At 43.4% G+C, this 23,129-nt stretch overlaps 1 protein-coding gene across 4 annotated transcripts in view; it reads left to right on the top strand.

Annotated features, from left to right (window-relative positions):
- Positions 1–22,796, top strand: part of znhit6 (zinc finger HIT-type containing 6) — a 39,086-nt gene extending 16,290 nt beyond the window's left edge. For 2 of the 4 annotated variants that reach the window (XM_061779720.1, XM_061779719.1), the window contains 5 exons: positions 7,150–7,218; positions 7,407–7,487; positions 7,568–7,648; positions 18,371–18,495; positions 22,258–22,796. In XM_061779720.1, coding sequence (XP_061635704.1) covers positions 7,150–7,218; positions 7,407–7,487; positions 7,568–7,648; positions 18,371–18,495; positions 22,258–22,568 — 667 coding nt within the window. In that variant the 3' untranslated portion in view covers positions 22,569–22,796. The remainder of the gene's footprint in view (positions 1–7,149; positions 7,219–7,406; positions 7,488–7,567; positions 7,649–18,370; positions 18,496–22,257) is intronic. The other 2 variants (XM_061779721.1, XM_061779723.1) reach the window with 2 other exon arrangements.
- Positions 22,797–23,129: the final 333 nt, after the last annotated feature.

The raw sequence follows: 23,129 nt of genomic DNA, 5'->3' as shown, positions 1-23,129 counted from the left end.
CAAAGGACATTGGTAAAGGAGGCTGAATTCGTGATGTGAGGGCGTGTTGAGCATGCGCGGTGACAATGCATAGAGCTGGGAGTTCTTGTTACTGTTAATTTAAACCCAAATACGCACCAATCTGTACTTTAGTAGACCGCACGTTGGACTTACATTGCGTGGAACACAATTTAAGCAGGCTGGTCGATCTCCTGGATGTTTGGCCGGTCCGGTCGAGGACAGGTGGTTTTGGCCTCATTGGTGATTATTATTATTATTTTTTTTTAAATCTAATTAGGGTTGTTAGCAAAACTCTCTGTGGCTTGTCAAAATCTCTTTACAGGGACTTTAACTGAGAACAGTGAACATGTATTGAGAATACAGAAAATTCAACAAATTAACAAGCGCATCACTATTTCCCCATATGAACAAAAGTACTCCTGCCCCAAACAAAAACCGAAACCCATTTTGGAAGTCTCAGAAAAGATACTATTAATGGGAAAGTTTATTACCTAAGCAGCAGATGAAGCATATGGCATACAAACAATGCGATGCAATTGGGGACACACAACACCATCCATCCATCCATCCATTCTCTACCGCTTATCCGGGTCGGGTCGCGGGGGCAGTAGCTTCAGCAGGGACGCCCAGACTACCCTCTCCCCAGCCACTTCATCCAGCTCTTCCGGGGGGATCCCGAGGCGTTCCCAGGCCAGCCGAAGGATGTAGTCTCTCCAGCGCGTCCTGGGTCGTCCCCGGGGTCTCCTCCCGGTGGGACATGCCCGGAACACCTCACCAGGGAGGCGTCCGGGAGGCATCCGAATCAGATGCCCCAGCCACCTCATCTGGCTCCTCTCAATGCGGAGGAGTAGCGGCTCTACTCTGAGATCCTCCCGGATGACCGAGCTTCTCACCCTATCTCTAAGGGAGAGCCCGGACACCCTGCGGAGGAAACTCATTTCGGCCGCTTGTATCCGGGATCTTGTTCTTTCGGTCACGACCCACAGCTCATGACCATAGGTGAGGGTAGGAACGAAGATCGACCGGTAAATTGAGAGCTTCGCCTTTCGGCTTAGCTCTTTCTTTACCACAACGGACCGATACAAAGTCCGCATCACTGCAGACGCTGCACCGATCCGCCTGTCGATCTCCCGTTCCATTCTTCCCTCACTCGTGAACAAGACCCCAAGATACTTGAATTCCTCCACTTGGGGCAGGATCTCATCCCCGACCTGGAGATGGCATGCCACCCTTTCCCGACTGAGGACCATGGTCTCAGATTTGGAGGTGCTGATTCTCATCCCAGCCGCTTCACACTCGGCTGCGAACTGCTCCAATGAGAGTTGGAGGTCACGGCTTGATGAAGCAAACAGAACCACATCATCTGCAAAAAGCAGAGATGCAATACTGAGGCCACCAAACCGGACCCCCTCTACGCCTCGGCTGCGCCTAGAAATTCTGTCCATAAAAGTTATGAACAGAATCGGCGACAAAGGGCAGCCTTGGCGGAGTCCAACCCTCACCGGGAACGAGTTCGACTTACTGCCGGATATGCGGACCAAACTCTGACTCCGGTCGTACAGGGACCGAACAGCCCGTATCAGGGGGTTCGGTACCCCATACTCCCGAAGCACTCTCCACAGGACTCCCCGAGGGACACGGTCGAACGCCTTCTCCAAGTCCACAAAACACATGTAGACTGGTTGGGCGAACTCCCATGCACCCTCGAGGACCCTGCCGAGGGTGTAGAGCTGGTCCACTGTTCCACGGCCAGGACGAAAACCACACTGCTCCTCCTGAATCTGAGATTCGACTTCCCGACGGACCCTCCTCTCCAGCACCCCTGAATAGACCTTACCAGGGAGGCTGAGCAGTGTGATCCCCCTGTAGTTGGAACACACCCTCCGGTCCCCCTTCTTAAAAAGGGGGACCACCACCCCAGTCTGCCAATCCAGAGGCACTGTCCCCGATGTCCACGCGATGTTGCAGAGGCGTGTCAACCAGGACAGCCCCACAACATCCAGAGCCTTTAGGAACTCCGGGCGAATCTCATCCACCCCCGGGGCCCTGCCACCGAGGAGCTTTTTAACTACCTCGGTGACCTCAAACCCAGAGATAGGAGAGCCCGCCTCAGAGAACCCACACTCTGCTTCCCCATGGGAAGGCGTGTCGGTGGAATTGAGGAGGTCTTCGAAGTATTCTCCCCACCGACTCACAACGTCCCGAGTCGAGGTCAGCAGCGCCCCATCCCCACTATACACAGTGTTGGTGGTGCACTGCTTTCCTCTCCTGAGACGTCGGATGGTGGACCAGAATTTCCTCGAAGCCGTCCGGAAGTCTTTCTCCATGGCCTCACCGAACTCCTCCCATGCCCGGGTTTTTGCTTCAGCGACCACCAGAGCTGCATTCCGCTTGGCCAGCCGGTACCCATCAGCTGCCTCAGGAGTCCCACAGGCCAAAAAGGCCCGATAGGACTCCTTCTTCAGCTTGACGGCATCCCTCACCGTTGGTGTCCACCAACGGGTTCGCGGATTGCCGCCACGACAGGCACCGACCACCTTACGGCCACAGCTCCGGTCGGCCGCCTCAGCAATGGAGGCGCGGAACATGGTCCACTCGGACTCGATGTCCCCCGCCTCCCCCGGAACATGAGCAAAGTTCTGTCGGAGGTGGGAGTTGAAACTCCTTCTGACAGGGGATTCTGCCAGACGTTCCCAGCAGACCCTCACAATACGTTTGGGCCTGCCACGTCGGACCGGCATCTTCCCCCACCATCGGAGCCAACTCACCACCAGGTGGTGATCAGTTGACAGCTCCGCCCCTCTCTTCACCCGAGTGTCCAAGACATGCGGCCGCAAGTCCGATGACACGACCACAAAGTCGATCATCGAACTGCGACCTAGGGTGTCCTGGTGCCAAGTGCACGTGTGGACACCCTTATGCTTGAACATGGTGTTCGTTATGGACAATCCGTGACGAGCACAGAAGTCCGATAACAGAACACCGCTCGGGTTCTGATCGGGGGGGCCGTTCCTCCCAATCGCGCCCTTCCAGGTCTCACTGTCATTGCCCACGTGAGCATTGAAGTCCCCCAACAGAACAATGGAGTCCCCAGCGGGAGCGCTCTCCAGCACCCCCTCCAAGGACTCCAAAAAGGGTGGGTACTCTGAACTGCTGTTTGGTGCATAGGCACAAACAACAGTCATGACCCGTCCCCCCACCCGAAGGCGGAGGGAGGCTACCCTCTCGTCCACCGGGGTGAACCCCAACGTACAGGCGCCGAGCCGGGGGGCAATAAGTATACCCACACCTGCTCGGCGCCTCTCACCATGGGCAACTCCAGAGTGGAAGAGAGTCCAACCCCTCTCGAGAGGACTGGTACCAGAGCCCCAGGTGTGTGTGGAGGCGAGTCCGACTATATCGAGTCGGAACTTCTCGACCTCACACACCAGCTCGGGCTCCTTCCCTGCCAGAGAGGTGACATTCCACGTCCCTAGAGCCAGCTTCTGTAGCCGGGGATCGGATCGCCAAGGTCCCCGCCTTCGGCCACCGCCCGGCTCACACTGCACCCGACCCCTATGGCCCCTCCCACAGGTGGTGAGCCCATGGGAAGGGGGACCCACGTTACCCTTTCGGGCTGTGCCCGGCCGGACCCCATGGGTGCAGGCCCGGCCACCAGGCGCTCGCCTTCGAGCCCCACCACCAGGCCTGGCTCCAGCGGGGGGGCCCCGGTGGCCCGCGTCCGGGCAAGGGAAAACGAAGTCCATTGTTTGTCGTCATCATTAGGGGTCTTTGAGCCGTGCTTTGTCTGGTCCCTCACCTAGGACCTGTTTGTCATGGGTAACCCTGCCAGGGGCATAAAGCCCCAGACAACTTAGCTCCTAGGATCACTGGGACACACAAACCCCTCCACCACGACAAGGTGACGGCTCAAGGAGGGGACACACAACACATTTTTTTAAATATGAAGAAACACTATTTTAATTAATATATATTTATATTTAAAGACACTTTTTAAATCTAACCAATAGTGGTGGTACATTTCTATTTACATTTAAATTGCAAATACTTCTCTTTGCCTTGAGGATTTAATTTAAAGGGACATTTGGATTTTAACAAAATAAATAAAAATAAATATTCATTACAACTGGGAAAAAAAACATTTTACAAGGATTATTTTGTGTTCATGTTAAAAGGAAGACCACAGTCTTTAATAAAATATTTCATAATAAGCATGTTACCTTTTTTAAGTAAAATAGTCTTTTTCCCATCTCGTAAAGCAGGTTGATTTCAACAGAGGCATTTTCATTTTATTGAAAAGAGCAGTTGATGGGGTTATATATTTATACACATCTGTTCAATTTTTAGCACATTTTATCATCAACTTTTATATAAACAGCTCATTACCTAACACTCAAGACCTTTCAGTTATTTAAATAACCTGTGTAAGGGAGTGCATCCTGATCAGCAGCTCGTTCCATATTAATATCTTTTGTTTTTACTTTTGAATATGCTCTCTTATTGTTTGACAATGAATGGTGGCATTGGCACTTATCCCAGGTGTGCACTCTGCACTTTGCCTTAAATAACTGAATACATTTTGAGACAAGCCCCCTTTTTTTCTAGTGAAGTGCATAGTTTCCATTTGCTGTAATAACAGAATAATGGTATCACACCTGGTGCCTCACCCTCATTTTCTTGCATGTAGAAACACATCAAGGCCTCAACAGATATATGCAGACACACACTGACGCAATAAAGAGGAAATTCTGCCAACAAGCACCTAAAGTCCTCTGACTTTGGAATTACAGAAGTTGTTAGATCTACCTACAGTTGTGTGGGGAAACTCCTCCCAGACCCAGTTATTCATGACTAACCATTAGCTGTTATTTTATTTGCTACAACATTACCATGTCAAAAGTGGAGCTTTTTATTTTATTTTTACCAATGTCACTTCTTTTTTTCAACAATACAGAACAAAGAAAAGGTGGGGATTCTTTTTATTTATTTATTGTTTTTTAATGCTAGTGGATCAACAAATCCAAAACATAAATGCTGTGGGATTAATGTATGTTACTGCGACTGGCAACTAGTGGTGGGCGAGCTGTCAAAAAAAAAGATCATGATTATTTTTTTCATATCGTTCAATCTCGATTATAGGATTTTTTTATATATAAAGTTTTTAAATAGCTGGTTTTTCTGTGCTGAAAACTACAGCAGCTGGATAGTAGTTCAACATTTTAACATTTCTTTTAACAACACTCCACATAGTCAATATTTAAGAGTAACCCCAACATGTTATTGGCATACTAAGCTAGTAAGGCAAAACAATTTTCACTCAACAGCGCAACAACTGCAACAAAAGCCACCAGATACACTCGTTACCATGGCGACGACAACAACAATGGATCGCGTTGTGTGTATTATAAGAACAAAATGTGGAAAAACGTGCTGTTGGTTACTGGTACTCGAGAGAGGACTTTAATTCAAGGATTGCTTGAGGAATGTTCACGTACTTTTAATACGATACCACTCTGAAGCAGGCAACAAAACGTTATGTAGCGTAGCAAGCTAGTGCTACCACTAACAGTTGTACGTAAACATGCTGGTGTTCTGTTGAATCATGCTCTAAAGTTTCGGTGTGTGCGAAGTAAGTTAATTTCAATAAAGTTAGCACCCATTATTTCTGTCATGTTGTAATGTTGGTTTGACCTGGCTGAAAACTTACTTATCTCAGTGGCCAATCCTTGAATGTCCCCCAGAGGTCATTGTTTTACCTTTTGTCTAAAATGCTCGAGAATACTTTTGAAGATACTCAGTATACAGTACACAAGTATATACAATAAATGAACAAGACATTTAAATAGACACATTGCTCCGTCTTGTGATCAGATCGGTGATCAGTTATCGTTTTTTTAAACTCTGGCCCCAAAAATCATGATTGTGTAAAGCCAAGTAAACATTATCCTTTTCCAGTTATGATGCTATTGTTATTGTTGATTCTATTATCACTACATTCAAAAGTCCATCATCTTTAATAATAACAAGTTTTGTCATTTTACCCCACCTGAATAATGATGACACACACAGTTGCTTTGGTCTGGTGGCCTCACCGCTAGCAGTGGCTAACTGCTAATGAGACGTGTGCTGTGCAGTGAGTGACAGGCTGTACTGACTGCGCTCACATTTTTATGCTTTCCACATAATCGCTTCGGTGGTGGTGGTACTTCTTCAAATGAATAAACACAGTGTTACCTGTTTTTGAGGGCGCCGCCATACTTTGCACATTAGCTAGTTAATAGCATTGCTCCATGTCACTTTGGAGACGCCACCATACAACCGGTAATGGAAACTCTCAGACCAGCCGCCCGCCGAGGACGCAGCGTGCTCTGTGTAACGACGGCTGAGTTTGACTCATCCGTGAACCTGACAAACTATGAGGGGCTGTCAGGAACATAATTGAGGATTACCTCACACACACTGTTGACTAAAGTAGTGTGTACAAAAGTGTTTCAGTAGTGTGTACAAAAGCATTTCAATAGCGTGTATGAGTGCATTTCAGTATTTTGTACAAAAGTGTTTCAGTACTGTGTATGAGAGCGTTTCAGTAGTGTTTATGCAAGTCTTTCAATAGTGTTTAGTTTTGCAGTAGTGTTTATGGGAATGTTTTCAGAATTATGTATGAAAGCGTTGTAGTAGTGTATGCGAGCGAAGAAAAATACATGTCAAGGTACATGTCTTGTAGTGTTGCTACTGTCTACCCGAGATACGGCAAGATTTTATGGCAGTAGTCTGACAGTGCAATCGTGAAAGACCAAATTGGTCTTGTAGTCTGAATCAGTTATTACTCAGTCCTGGACAGTGCAGTATTCATTTTTTAACTTGAAAACAAAACAACTTTCTTGCTTTGACAGATAATACTGGCCATCTTATCAAAAGACTGTTTGGTTCATCTTAATCACGTATCATGTTGTATGATTTCTTATGCTCTATAATTATTCTCTAAAAAAAATACTAGATGTCTCCATAAAGCAAATCTAAATTTATTGCGGTATCGTCAGTCTGAAAGATTTGGCAAAACTGAGACTGTTTTGATGTGTGATTGTAGCGAAATCAATCAGGACTCTTTTATAAAATATACTAAAAATTATTTGACTTTGTTTCATGTAGAGAAAAACTTTTTCTTTGGCACCTGAAGATTGTGTTCCCACAGAGCGGTACAGAATACAGCCAGAAAAGGTAAATCTCACTACCAAATTCCAATGCAAGTATAATTAACTGCGGATGTTTTATGGTCTGCAATCTTAGTCTACTATATCAGTATTTTCAATAGTGACCTTTATGACTTTTATAAATGTTGCCATTCATATACCAAATGTATTTTCTTTAACATTTGTCTTACCGGTATATATATTTTTTTATTTTAGGGTGTGTGACAGGCTAACTCTAGAACAGATCCTGATGCCTTTTATACACCCGACAGAGTCAGACCCTGTGATACGCCAGAAGTAAGCCTTTTTTTGGATGATTAAGAGTTTAGTCGTAGCTTAGTGTTGACACACTGTGTTGATATGAATATATTTTTCAGGTTGAAGAGGTATGTACATGCCCCAATTGAGGATGTCAATGTTTTTATGAAGGCAGAAGGATGGAAAGCAAACGCAGTCAGGTGAGCTACAATGGATATAAAAATGATGACTTTCTTCACTGGGTTCTACCATATATTTAATGTCTTGGAACGTCTTTTGTACCCTTCTCCTGACTGATGCATTTGAACAATGAGAACCTTCTGATGCGGCGGAAGCTCTCTGAGGACCATGGCTTCTGCTTTATAATGTGACTACAAAAATGTCACGAAAAGCCTGCTAGAGCAGCTTAACTGTATTTGGGGTTAATCAACAGACACTTTTATGATGAAGCCAGCACATTGTACATGCATTTCTCTCTGAAAAACTGATAAACAAAAAGGGTCATTTTCTATTTATTTTATTCATTTAACCTTTATTAATGCAGGTAAGGCAGTTGAGAAAAAATTCTTATTTACAATACCGACTTGGCTGAAGTCAACAGAATAAGACATTTTGGACCAGGGGTTCTTAACCTTGTTGGAGGCCCTGAACCCTGCAAGTTTCATACATCCATTCATCAAAAACTTCATAATTGGAAAAATAAAATGGTTTATTTTAAATTCAAATCAGGTATGTAAATTTAAAATGAACCACGCATCAGTTGAACACAAAATCAGTGTTCAAGGAACAAAACCAAACAAACATGAACTTCACACAAAAAAAACCATAATTAAATTCAGTGAAAATGTACTGTAAATTAATGTGAATTTTGCAGTTGCCTTTCACCTTGGCATGTGCCACTCTCATTTTCACAGCAAAGTCTGTTTTCTTTTTTGTCTACAATCCTCGAAAAGAATTGTTGTCTAAGGTACGTCAGGTGAAAGCTTGCCAGTATTTGGAAGTACCGTATTTTCATGTCCATAAGGCGCACTTAAGTCTTAAATTTTCTCCAAAATGGACGGAGCGCCCTATAATGCGGCGCGCCTGATGTGTGCACCGAGTTAAAAAAATCTATAAATGTTGTTGTGTGATGAGCGCTCCGCTTGACTGACTGGGAGCATTTCCTGCCGACACGCTGCTTATACAGAGGAAAAGCGGACGTGGCTGAGGACAGTATGCGGACGTAAAGGGGGTAGGGTGAGTGTGAAGGAGGACGCTAAAGGCACGCACCCAGTAGGTATATAGCGCCGGTCATGTGTGTCATGTTGAATCTACATGACACACATGACCGGCGTTAAGGTTAAAACAAGGTCAGCGACGTCAGGCCATTCAGCACCAGACCCGAAAGCAAAGAAGAACCGACAGAAAGCATCAAGGAAATATGGGCTTTCATAACTCCCAGGCAATGCCACAGGCTGATTGCCTCAATGCCACGGCGCATCCAGGCAGTGGTTCAAGCCAAGGGATTCCCAACCAAGTATTGAAGATTAACATATCGTATTGAAAGTACCATATTTTGATTGATTTAATGTGCGACCCTAATTTATTTCTTTTTTTTCGACAAAAATTGAGAAGTAAATGGTGATTTCTTCAGAGTATTCAAATTTCTTGAATTCCTGATTCCATGTGTTTTATTAGCTGGAAGCCCAAATTATGTAAAAATAAACAAATAAATACTTGAAATTGTGGGCCCTGAATCTATAATCTATGAAAATGTTTTAGTTTTCTTTAGAATCAGAATCATCTTTATTTGCCAAGTATGTCCAAAAACACAAGGAATTTGTCTCCGGTAGTTGGAGCCGCTCTAGTACGACAACAGTCAATTGACAGAGAACACTTTGGAGACAGAAAGACATTGACACTGGGCAGTAAAGGGTTGCTAGTTATCTGGTAATGCCGGTACTTTTTTAATTTATTATTTATTTATTTCTTCTTTTTTTTTTTTTGACAATTGTGCAAAAAGAGTCCTCTAGCACTTAGAGCAGTTCGAATGACTAATATTATTTAGAATGGAATTATGGAAATAATTAAACTTTATTGATATTACATTTTTTGGGAAAGGATTTATGTGTGTATTCGCTGCTGGTTGTGTGTTGGCAGTTGTCACACGAGCAGATTTTGCACTAGTCCATGCTTCAATCATGCACCTGGAAAAGCCATTGAACCGCTGCATTGATCCAAGGCTTCAGAGTTTTTGTGTCAATCAAGTAGCCTACACATGCACGCTACAAATCTCGAACAATATCTCCTGATTTTTACAGTTGACAAACAACCGTCAAAAAGATCAGAGGCAGACGACACGTCGCCACTGGCTTGCTTGTGACGTAAGTCCGAGGGGCATGGCTTATAGATTTTCTGTGACTTCCGTTGATATAATGAAATTTATGAACTACAAACGCCTCTTTGTTGTGCTATATGTATTCCTTACTAGGTAACGTATGCCGTGTTTACTCATTCTCAGCTCTAAAATTGTTTTATAGGTTGTATGTTTGTACCACATTCTGTAATTTAACTTCGAAATTTATCATGAATGATTATCGTAGATGGAATTCTTTCCCATTCTTGCCTGATGTACAGCTTCAGTTGCTCAACAATCCGGGGTCTCCGTTCTCGTATTTTGTACTTCATAATGTGCCACCTATTTTCAATGGGAGACTGGTCTGGCTGGACTGCTGGCAGGCCAGTCTCATACTCTCACTGTTTAACTACAAAGCCATGCTGTTGTAAAGGCCTTTTCCCACTGCACTTGGCAAAGCATCTGACGCCCTCAACTTTCCCATTGATTGTGTGCTGAGGGGGTGTCAGAGCGTTTTGACATGGCGCCAAACGTCAATGCAGAGAGGGCGTCTTGACGCTCACTGTTGCGTCATCTGATAGAAAAATATTCTATTCTGGTGCGTTGATGCGGTGATGTTAAAAAGCTCCTCCAATGGGAGAGAGGCCAGGGGGAGTGATTTCTGAGCGGTATTTTGCCGTATTTTAAATGGCAAGGGGAAATTGAAGATGCTCTAATACATGCAGTTTCTCTTTGTCCTGAAATCTCTGCTCTGAAATATACCTCAAAGCGTTCTTGGTAAAATTGTAGCTCACAAACAAGCCTAAATTCTCCAACGAGCCATTACTATGGGGCGAACCCATATCCTTTTTTTTTTTCCTGCAGCTCGTCTCCTCCGGCTCCTCCTTAAAATGAGCAACGCCAGGGCTTTTTTGTGTGAAAAAGACCGACGTTGTCGAGGTGTGGTCTACTTCTTTAGCTGGAAAAACGTTTGTTTACTTCATGGTTGGCTGCTACGTCAGCACTTCCACCTATGGGATGGCTTTATCCCTGTTGCCGTCGACGTTGCACTTTGACGGGGGGGGGGGGCTTTCACACTGAGCAAGTGGAGTGTGAAAAGGCCTTAAACGTACAGAATGTGGCTTGGTGTTGTCTTGCTGAAATAAGTGGCGACATCCCTGAAAAAGACATTCCTTGGATGGCAGCATATGTTGCTCCAAATCCTGTATGTGCCTTCACAGATGTACAAGTGACCCATGCCATGGGCACTAACACACCCCAATGCAATCACAGATGCTGGCTTTTGACATTTTTGCTGATTACTGATGATCCTTTTTCTCTTAGTGTGGCCTAGAGGGCACACTGGTGTGTCCATGATTTCGAGAAACAATTTGAAATGTGGACTCATCAGACCACAGCACACTTTTCATCAGTCCATCTAAGATAAGCTCAGACCCAGGGAAGCCAGCAGCGTTTCTGGGTATTGCTGATACAACTTGCATTTGTAGATGTAGCGGCAAATTGCGTTAACTGACAGTGATTTTCAGAAGTGTTTCTGACCCCACGCAGTAAGATCCTTCACACAATGATGCCGGTTTTTAATGCAGTTCCGCTTGAAGAATCGAAAGTCACGGTCTTTCAATGTTGGTTTTTGTCCTTGCCGCTTATATGCAGAGATTTCTCAAAGTCCTCTGAATCTTTTGATGGTATTATGGACCATAGATGATGAAATCCCTAAATTCCTTGCAATTGTACACTGAAAAACGTTCTTTCACTGTTTGACTAATTGTTCATGCAGTTATTCACAAATTGGTGAACCTCACCCCGTCCTTGCTTGTGAACAACTGAGCCTTTTCAGGGATGCTACTTTTATACCCAATCATGTCACTCAGCTGTTTCCAATTAACCTGTTCATCTGTATAATGTTCCATACAGGTGTTTTTTTTAAAGCATTCCTCAGCCTTCTCAGTCTTTTATTGCCCCCGTCGCAGCTTTTTTGGCATGTGTCGAAGGCATCAAATTCAAAATGAGAGAATATTTGCAGAAAAACAATCATGGTCAACAGTTTGAACTTTAAATTTTCTAGTGTATTTTATTGAATATAAGTTGGAAAGGATCTGCAAATCATTGTATTTTGTTTTTATTTACATTTTACACAACGTCCCAATTGGAATTGGGATTTGTACCGGTATGTTGAAATGGGTTTTATTTAGATAGAAGTGGTGCTTTGCCACTATATAGGCAATTCTAAACCTATTTGGGCAAGGCAAATTTATTCATCATGCATACAAATCAGTCGCCTTTTGACGAAATCCGCCGTTGTGAACTCAACATAGGCCATTTATGTGAATCGTATAGCTCCGAAGAGTTTTTCCTGGGGGGGGTCGCCGTCGTCATAGACTTGTTTCGTACAACTGAAATAAAGTGTTTTCTGTAACTGGCAATGAGTCTTTCATATCTCTGGAGATATTATGGCCCACTCTTCCATGAAGAATTGTTTGAATTCAGCAGAAATTGAGGGTTTTTGAGCATGAATGGCCTTTTTAATGTCATGCCACTGCATTTCAATTTGATTAATGTCTGGACTTTGACTAGGCTATTCCAAAACCTCAATTTTGTTTTTTTTATGAAATTCAGAACTTTACTTGCTGGTGTGGTTTGGATTGTTATCCTGCTACAGAACCCAAGTGCACTTCAGTTCGAGGTCACAAACTGATGGCTGAACATTCTCCTTCATGATTTTCTGATAAAGAACAGAATTTATGGTTCCATCAATCACAGCCCAAGATCATCACACTACCACCACGTTTGACTGTTGGAATGATGATTTTAAATGTTCTTTTTCTTAAATGCTGTGCTACATTTACGATGTAACGAGACACACCTTCCAAAAAGCTCAACTTTCATCTCGTCAGCCCATATAATATTCTCCCAAAAGTCTTTCAGATGCTTTTTTTGGCAAAAGTAAGACGAGCCTTTGTTCTTTTTGGTCAGCAGTGGTTTTTGCCTTGGAACTCTGCCATGGATACCATTTTTGCCCAGTCTCTTCTTTATTGTTGTCATGCACACTGACCTTAACTGAGGCAAGGGAGGCCTACAGTTCTTTAGAAGTTATCCTGAGTTCCTTTGTGTCCTCCTGGATGAGTCATTGCTGTTCTTGTAGGTCGGCCACTCCTGGGAAGGTTCGCTGGAATCCTAAAGCTTTAGAAATGGCTTTTGTAACCCCTTGCAGACTGATAGATGTTTCAGGGAGTTGTTAATGGGTTGGGACTCATTGTTTCCGTGAGAGGTGCATCCCTTGACTTATACTGTCTCAAGTGTTCTTAAGCGCAATCCTCTTTAATTTACTGCCAAAAACGAATTACCTCGGTTTTGTTGTGTTTTAATTGAAGGACGTTTTGGTTCATCCAGTTATTTATTTGTTTTAGACAGTGACCCAATACCTCAATTGAACTATCGTCATCTAGAGACACTGCTAGATTTAAGGGCGGTGTGGAGCAATAAGGAGCAATGAACTTGCAGATTCACAGATCACAGCAGGGCTCAATCCCTATTCCCTGCAAATAGCAGAGAAACACTGTACAGTATTATAAATTGACCAGCTTCTTCTTCTTCCTTTTGGCTTGTCCTGTTAGGGGTCGCCACAGTGTGTCATCCTTTTCTCCTCATCCTCCTTTCTAAAAACTCAACAGTCATCACTCCTGGAGGCTTCCATACCTCCACAGGTACAACCCCAATTCGAGTGAAGATGGGACGTTGTCCATCCATCCATTTTCTGAGCCGCTTCTCCTCACTCGCGGGCGTGCTGGAGCCAATCCCAGCTGTCATCGGGCAGGAGGCGGGTTACACCCTGAACTGGTTGCCAGCCAATCGCAGGGCACATACAAACAAACAACCATTCGCACTCACAGTCACACCTACGGGCAATTTAGAGTCCCAATTAATGCATGTTTTTGGGATGTGGGAGGAAACCGGAGTGCCCGGAGAAACCCCACGCAGGCACGGGGAGAACATGCAAACTCCACACAGGCAGGGGCGGGGATTGAACCCGGGTCCTCAGAACTGTGAGGCTGATGCGCTCTAACCAGTCGGTGCCGCCAATGGGACGTTGTGTTAAACATAAATAAAAACAGAATACAATGATTTGCAAATCATGTTCGACCTATATTTAATTAAATACACGACAAAGACAGGATATTTAATGTTCAAACTGATATACTTTATTGTTTTAGCAAATAATCATTAACTTAGAATTTTATGGCTGCAACACGTTCCAAAAAAGGTGAGACAGGGTCATGTTTAGCACTGTGTTACATCACCTTATCTTTTAACAACATTCAATAAACGTTTGGGAACTGAGGACACTAACTGTTGAAGCTTTGAAGGGGAATTCTTGCTTTATCTACAGCTTCAGCTGTTCAACAGTCCAGGGTCTCCATTGCCGTATTTCCGCTTCATAATGCGCCACACATTTTCAATGGGAAACAGGTCTGGACTCCAGGCAGGCCAGTCTAGTACCCGCACTCTTTTACTACAAAGTCACACTGCTGTAACACGTGCAGTATGTGGTTTGGCATCGTCTTGCTGAAATAAGCAGGGGAGTCCATGAAAAAGATGTTGCTTGGATGGCAGCATTTGTTTTTCCAAAACCTGTATGTACCTTTCAGCATTAATGGTGCCTTCACAGATGTGTAAGTTCCCCATGCCATTGGCACTAACACAGCCCCATACCATCACCGATGCTGGCTTTTGAACTTTGCGTCCATAACAGTCCGTATGGTTCTTTTCATCTTTGGCCCATAGGACACGACATCCACATTTTCCAAAAACAATTTCAAATGTGGACTTGCTTGATCTACAGCTTCAGCTGTTCAACAGTCCAGGGTCTCCATTGCCGTATTTCCGCTTCATAATGCGCCACACATTTTCAATGGGAAACAGGTCTGGACTGCAGGCAGGCCAGTCTAGTACCCGCACTCTTTTACTACAAAGTCACACTGCTGTAACACGTGCAGTATGTGGTTTGGCATTGTCTTGCTGAAATAAGCAGGGGAGTCCATGAAAAAGATGTTGCTTGGATGGCAGCATTTGTTTTTCCAAAACCTGTATGTACCTTTCAGCATTAATGGTGCCTTCACAGATGTGTAAGTTCCCCATGCCATTGGCACTAACACAGCCCCATACCATCACCGATGCTGGCTTTTGAACTTTGCGTCCATAACAGTGCGTATGGTTCTTTTCATCTTTGGCCCGTAGGACACGACATCCACATTTTCCAAAAACAATTTCAAATGTGGACTCGTCGGACCACAGAACACTTTTCCACTTTGCATCAGTCCATCTTAGATGAGCTCGGGCCAAGAGAAGCCGGCGGCGTTTCTGGGTGTTGTTGATAAATGGCTTTTGCTTTGCATAGTAGAGTTTCAAGTTGCACTTACGGATGTAGCGCCGAACTGTATTTACTCACATTGGTTTTCTGAAGCGTTCCTGAGCCCATGTGGTGATATCCCTTACACATTGATGTTGTTTTTTGATGGTCATGGGCATTCAGTGTTGGTTTTCGGCCTTGCCACTTACATCCAGTGATTTTCTCCAGATTCTCTGAACCTTTTGATGATGATATGGACCGTAGATGATGAAATCCCTAAATTCCTTGCAATAGAACGTTGAGGAACATTGTCCTTAAACTGTTCGACTATTTTCTCACGCACTTGTTCACAAAGAGGTGAACCTCGCCCCATCTTTGCTTGTGAATGACTGAGCAATTCAGGGAAGCTCCTTTTATACCCAATAATGGCACCCACCTGTTCCCAATTAGCCTGTTCACCTGTGGGATGTTCCAAACAGGTGTTTGATGAGCATTCCTCAACTTTCTCAGTCTTTTTTGCCACCTGTCCCAGCTTTTTTGGAACGTGTTGCAGCCATAAAATTCTAAGTTAATGATTATTTGCTAAAAACAATAAGGTTTATCAGTTTGAACATTAAATATCTTGTCTTTGTAGTGTATTCAATTAAATATAGGTTAAACATGATTTGCAAATCATTGTATTCTGTTATGATTTGTTTAACACAACGTCCCAACTTCATTGGAATTGGGGTTGTGTGTCATCAGGACCAACTAACTGTCTTTCCATTTTCATGCATTTCCATTTTCTTTAGTGCCTTTCTAACTTCCCCCTTACTAATATTGCCACTTCCTGGTCCACACACACCTTTCCTCCATTCCTCCAGCATCTTCTCAACCGCTAGGATTCTGTTGAACAACCTGGTCAAAAACTCCACAGCCACCTTTCCTAGATGCTTTCATACCTCCACAGAAATGTCGTCAGGACCAACTGCCTTTCCATTTTTCATCCTCTTTAGTGCCTTTCTACCCCCTTACTAATCATTGCTACTTCATGTTCCACCACACTTGCCTCTTCTACTCTTCTTTCTCTCTGATTTTCCTTATTCATCAACTCCTCAAAGTATTCTTTCCATCTGTCCAGCACACTACTGGCACCAGTCAACAAATTTCCATCTCTATCCTTAATCACCTTAACATGCTCCACATCCTTCCCATCTCTATCCCTCTGTCTGGCCAACCTGAATAGAGCCTTTTCTCCTTCTTTAGTGTTCAACCTGACATACATGTCATCATATGCCACTTGTTCGGCCTTTGCTACCTCTACCTTCCCCCTACGGCGCATCTCCATGTTTTCCCTTCTCCTCTCCTCAGTCCTCTGTGTCCCACTTGCTTACCAAACCTCTTTCCTTGTATGATTTCCTGTACTTTGAGTTTCCACCACCAAGTGTCCTTCTCCCCTTTCTTCCCAGAAGATACACCAAGTACTGTCCTGCCTGTCTCTCTGATCACCTTGGCTGTCGTGGTCCAGTCTTTTCAAAGTTCCTCCTGTCCACCGAGAGCTTGTCTCACCTCTTCTCGAAAAGCCGCACAATACTCCTTTCTCAGCTCCCACCACATGGTTCTCTTCTCTGCCTTTGTCTTCTTAATCTTCCTCCCCATCACAAGAGTCATTTTACATACCACCCTCTGATCACGTCTAGCCACACTCTCCCCTACCACGACCTTACAGTCAGTAACCTGCTTCACATTAGATAATCTGCACAAGATTTAATCTACCTGTGTGCTTCTACCTACCTCCACTCTTTTAGTTCACCCTATGTTCCTGTCTCTTCTGGAGGAAAATGTGCACTACCCCCATTTCCATCCTTTTTGCAAAGTCTACCACCATCTGTCCCTCCCAAGTTCCTTTTCTGGATGCCAAACCTACCCATCACTTCTTCATCACCCCTGTTTCCTTCACCAACATGTCCATTACAATCTGCACCAATCACGACTCGCTCTTTCTGGGATGCTCAGAACTACTTCGTCTAGCTCCTTCCAGAATTTCACTCACCTCTGCGTCACATCCTACCTGTGGGGCATAGCCACTAATCACATTATACATAAAACCCTCAATTTTAAGTTTCAGTCTCATCGCTCGATCTGATACTCTTTTCACCTCCAAGACATTCTTAGCTAACAATTCCTTTAAAGTATGCCCGCCTTCATTTCTCTTCCCATCTACACAATGCTAAAATAATGTGAACCACGCCCCTAAACTTCTAACCTTATTGCCTTTCCACCTGCTCTCTTGGACACACAATATAGCAACCTTTCTCGTAACCATCATGTCAACCAACTCCCAAGCTTTTCCTGTAATAGTCCCAACATTCCAAGTCCCCACGTTCAGTTCTAGGGTCGGTGGTTTCCTCTTCTTTATGCCTAAGAACCCGCTTTCAACCTCTCCTTTGTCTTCAAATTTACTAGTTTCACTGCTTTAAATGTTTTGTAAATATAATATCCAATGTAAATAATAAGTCATGGTTTTTTTCCACAATTTTACCTAAAATAAAGTTATATTTCCTATTCCCTCAAGAATGTCTTAACACATTACAATTTAGGATCATGTCAAATGATCTACAACCATCTCTCCCTTCTGGGAGGGAGGGCTTTTTTGAAGTTAGCCCGCCAGAAAAAAAACTGCACGTCAAATTCTGGGAGAGTTCTTGGATTGCCTTGTTGTGTGGGTGTCTGCTCGGGCGGTTCACAGTCTCCTTGTGCTTTTAGCAAAAGAAGCAGTAGCTCTACAACTGTCTTTGTAATGGCTTTGACAGGTTGCGGGGATAGTGCCACTTGCAGTACAACTCCAACCTTATATGCTTTTTTTGGTGATGACATCCCAGCAAAGTGTTTCTGAAGAATGTTGTGTAAAATTAAACCAGGTCTCCCAAGAATCTAGTTAAATATTTACACAGGTGATTTATGACCAGTCCTAATACTTGACCGGACTAATTAGAGGCAAGCCAAGACCCATGTCATCCCAAACAAGCAGTGCCTTTAGGGGTATGGAAGCTGCTCACATGACTTGAATTTTTACTTTAGTCCCTTTCTGTTCAAAGAAACAGAATCTTCACTGCAACAGAAGATAGCTTTAATATTTGTTTCAGTGTGTGACAGACAGGTGGACAAAAGTAACAGTTTGTGTCATACCCACGGTATCTCTTAACCTGCATGTTTTAATCATGTCTTATTACTAATTGGTCTGAATTTGATCTGGAATAGGTACCACAAGATGGACTTACAGAAGAGCCTAAGAGACAACCTGAGCTACAAGATACTGATTGAGTATCCTTCACTCCATGTGGTACTAAGCGATCATTGGACGGACTTTCCATTGAAAGGACCAGGTAAATCACTGATTTATTCAAAACACCATGATTTAATTCGTATAGAACTCTCAGCACGCACTGACATCTGGAACTGATAACATTTGATGCTTAAAACATTAAGATTTATGCCTGATGCTTTGCTTCATTTCATTTTTCTGTTGACACTTCTACTTGCTGGTTGGTGATGAGAAAGAATAGTATCAAAATGATTCCAACAGGATCATATAATGGTATTGGTTTCTCCAACAGGGACTGTAAACATCCCCCTCCTCTAATTTTTCACTGTAGCAACATGCTAGCTACCTAGACAAAAAAGTAGCGTGGTCTGCACAACATCAGAAGCTCCAGTTGGAAATCAGCAGCAAACAAACCAAAGAGAGGATGAAATATGGCTTACTGTTGAATAATGACTTCATGTGACGTGAAATGACATGGAAGGAGCCATTGTGCTTATGTCACCTGTATGTCGCTCCCTGTGGAGTTTTACGAGTCTTAATCTTTAAACATTTAATTCAGATATTATTGATTGTATTGGTTTCTCGACAGATGAGGCTTTTGACTGTGTTTGGTCATAATAAACCACACTTGCCCTTTATCATAGCATTGTCTTACACATTCCAACTGAATGACGCATTAGGTTATTCCTGTCTTTGTACGTGTGTGTTTTCAATGATAAGGCCTTGCTGTCTCACCATTTTGATGTAATGTTAGTCCAAGAAACATCCCGCTAATTACACATGCCATGGCTTGGGAAGCTGGACAGGAAATGATAACAAGCCATCAGATGCTATGACAAAGGCGAGGATAAAGGGTTTAGACTGGCTCTCGGGCCCCACTGCATGCTATAGGAGTTAGGCCTACCACACATCGAGCTACCACTGAAACTGAACTATTGCACAGTGTGTGGGGTTTGGCAACTTTTCATGAACACCCGAACCTCAGCCACTGGTTTTGCTGCATTTCGTTACTTGAATCAACAATAAACAGTGACGCAATGTAACAGTCGTAACAGCCAGTCAAAAATGCACATGAGCATTCTTTTTGTTTCCAGCTTCTATGGGTAAGCGAGACCCATGCGGTCGGCGGCCGCCTTAACACCACCAAGCCATAACAATATAGAATATATTGTATATATCCCTCCAACCATTTTCTTTACTGCTCATCAGAAGCATATTTATTTGCCAAGTATGTAAAAAACACAAAAGGAATTTGTCTCCGGTAGTTGGAGCCAGTCTACTACGACGACAGACAGCCACTTGACAGAAAATACTTTTGAGACATAAAAACACAGTACGGAGAGTCACTGAGCAATAAAAGGTTAGCATGTTGTAATGCCAATACTTTTGTATTTTATTTTTGGCAATTGTCCAAAAGATTCAGAGTCCTCTAGCAATTTAGAGCAGTTTGAAATGACTAATAGAGCAATAGTCTGGTACAGTAACCATTGTGCAAATGGCCCAGAGACTTCAAGAAATTTAAAGTGACTAGCAGTGCGATAATCTAGAAGAGTGTCAATGGCGGAGATACTTATCAAGCACATGAGTGGCCAATATTGGTCAACAACAGATATGCAAATAGTGCAGTGGCGAGACTACTACAGTGAGTGCACGAATAATGTATAATTGGCCCGACAAAGATGTGACAACAATCTCAAGACAAAATTGGTAGCATGTTACAACGGAATTGTAAGCGAACTGTTTAAGAAATTAACGGCAAGAGGGAAGAAGCTGTTGGAATGTCTGCAAGTTTTAGTTTTCATTGTTCGATAGCGCCTACCTGAGGTAGGGAGCTGGAAGAGGTGGTGACCGGGATGTGGAGGGTCCAAGAGGATTTTGCATGCATCCTGTTCAGGCTTGCAGGGAGCTGGAGCAAATCCGGGCGAAACCTATATTATTAATTTCCTATGTACCTGTGGCTAGAAAACGAAGTCTGGAGAGTCTCTGCCGCAAATGCCACAATCAGTCATTCAATATCCACACTCTGGCCTTTGTTTCTCACTTTGTGGCCATCTTCTGCTTCTACAATCAGGCCATGTTCTTGTGGTTCAATAAAAAAAAAAAAAAATATATATATATATATATATATATATATATATATATAATACATTGTTTTATGCAAAGCCTCAAAACTCTATACAGGGTTGCAGTTTTTCCATTGCAGTGCGTCGTTGGATGTGCGGTGCTCAATTGCTTGGTGTATCGCGAAGAGTCACCAACTGTAATTTTCCCATGATGTCAACTTTACTCTCGTTCAACCACGTAGCTCGTTGTGCTATTATAGCCCTTGGTCAGCATTCTGCTTTCAATTGACAATAAAAAAGTCTCTTCTTGTCACGCTTCACCTGTACCTCAAGAATATCTTCCGTTCCGCTTATCCTCACTAGGGTCGCACGCATGCTGGAGCCTATCCCAGCTGACTGGGCAAGAGGCGAAGTACACCCTGAACTGGTCGCCAGCCAATTGCAGGGCACATATAAACAAACAACCATTCACACTCACAGTCAGACCTACGGGCAATTTAGAGTCTTCACTTAACCTACTCTATGTTTTTGGGATATGGGAGGAAACCGGAGTACCCGGAGAAAAGCCACGCAGGCACAGGGAGAACATGCAAACTCCACACAGGTGAGCCCGGGATTTTAACCCCGGTCCTCAGAACTGTGAGGCAGACGGGCTAACCAGTCGGCCACCTTGCCGCCCTCAAGAATATATTTTGGCAAAAGAAGAACAAAATGTAGGTTAAAAAAAATTTGACATATCACAACACTGTAATTGAATGTTTGTTTTTGTCTTGCAATGGGTCTTCTATCACCAGATTACACAAAGCCGATGCTAAATCCATTGCGTTGACAAGCTTCAATCCTGAATGATAGCATTTTGTCCATAAGGCTGTTGAGGCTTAACAGTGATTAATGGCAGGCCTGACAGGCATCGATCCAATAGAACATAGGTGTTAAACTCAAGGCCCGTGGGCTAGATCCAGCCCACCACATTATTTTATGTGGCCCACGAAAGTAAATCATGTGGATCAACTTCCATAATTCTTACTAAAATCCGGACCAAATTTTTTTATTTTCATATGTAATGTTAAAATAAATTATATTTTTGTTAGTAATTCCGATTTTTATAGTAACTAAACAAACTAGTATCCTTGTGATTTCAAAATTGGTTATCCCTCAATTTGTTCTGTATGCGCAATAATATGAGGCAATTAACCGTTGATGTTGTTTCTCAGTATCATGGCCCTCTGAGGGAAACCGTAACTACAATGTGACCCATGACAAAAATGTATTTGGCCCCCCTGCTAGAAGTACATACGTGAACAGAAGTAAATACCAAAATTAGAATAGTTTGAAGATGCAAAGTCAAAATTTTTTGAAGTTTTATTGAAGCAACATTTGTTAGGACTATTTAATGTAATATTGTCCATCAAAAAATGTATCACATTTAAATGTTCCAACAAACCCATTGTAGTTCAAACCCCCCCCCACCCAGCCTTTCTTTCTCACATGTCCACCCAGTTTCATTACATAACTCATGGCTTGGCATGTTGCCCCATCCTGAGCACCAGCAAGCGGCCAAACCATAGCGTCATCCCCCATCCTGTCTGAACTCTCCCTCATTTTCACAGTGTTTACATAGGACTCATGCTGTGTATAAGCGAAATCATCACACTAAGCATGTGTGTTTAGTCGGATATGTAGCTAACTTTCTGTTGCAGGAACAATATTTGACCTTGCAATCTTTTTTTTAATATGCAAATGTGGCCGTGTACTTTCAGCTGAGCCTCCGTCAGCCTACGATAAGTGTGCGACAAAGAGTGTAGCTGTGGACCACGCAAGCGAGGACCTTACCCTACGTTCCCCATCCCTGCATTGCTCTCGCACAACAAGAGGCAACATCTTGAGAAAAACACAATCCAGCCCTGAATCATTGCCCCCACGAGAGAAAAGAGTAAAGAGAGAATTAGGGGAAGAAGAGCTAGAAGAGGGAGAGATTGCAGATAGTGAGGATGAAGAGAAGAAGGAAGAAAATTCTGGTAAAAATACCACATTGATTAAGCTATCTGATGGTGCCAATAGCAAAGATTAGCTAGTAGACAGTGTGGACAAAGATAATAGTGTTAACAAAAATATTGGCCTGGTGATGACAGTGTGACTGCTAGAGAGAGCGCAGTGTTGAGCATGACTGGGGACAAAGTTTGAATGAGACTTCAGTTTGCAGAAACTTTTGATAGTCAGCTCTACGTCTAGTCATTATCAAGCAGACCAGTGTAATGTAATTCTTTTTTTAACAAATAAACTCTTTTCATAAAATAAACAGCCTAATTTCAGTTATTTGTTTGCCATTTTTATATTTGCATTTTTCTAATGTCTTGCTTGAAAAAGGACATGTTCGTGTATTCGTACAGGGAAACCTTGATAAAACTGACCCCGATATAAAGGATAATGGATAAAACGGATTCGTCAGGACTGTACAATGTGTCCAGAAATAGTTTCCATTTGTCACTTAAAATGCCGTTGACAAAGTCTGTTGGTTCCAGAATTAGCCACTGTTGTTTGCTGGCGCTGTGGCACAATGCAGGCAGAGAATGGGACTGATGTATTTCCGGGTCACAGATATACAACATGACTTGAGCTAATTATAAAGGTG

This window comes from Phyllopteryx taeniolatus, chromosome 7, assembly GCF_024500385.1.
Source record: "Phyllopteryx taeniolatus isolate TA_2022b chromosome 7, UOR_Ptae_1.2, whole genome shotgun sequence".
NCBI classification, from domain to species: Eukaryota; Metazoa; Chordata; class Actinopteri; order Syngnathiformes; family Syngnathidae; genus Phyllopteryx; species Phyllopteryx taeniolatus.
Note: the sequence above shows the minus strand (reverse complement) of the source record. Positions and strands in the feature narration are given on the sequence as shown.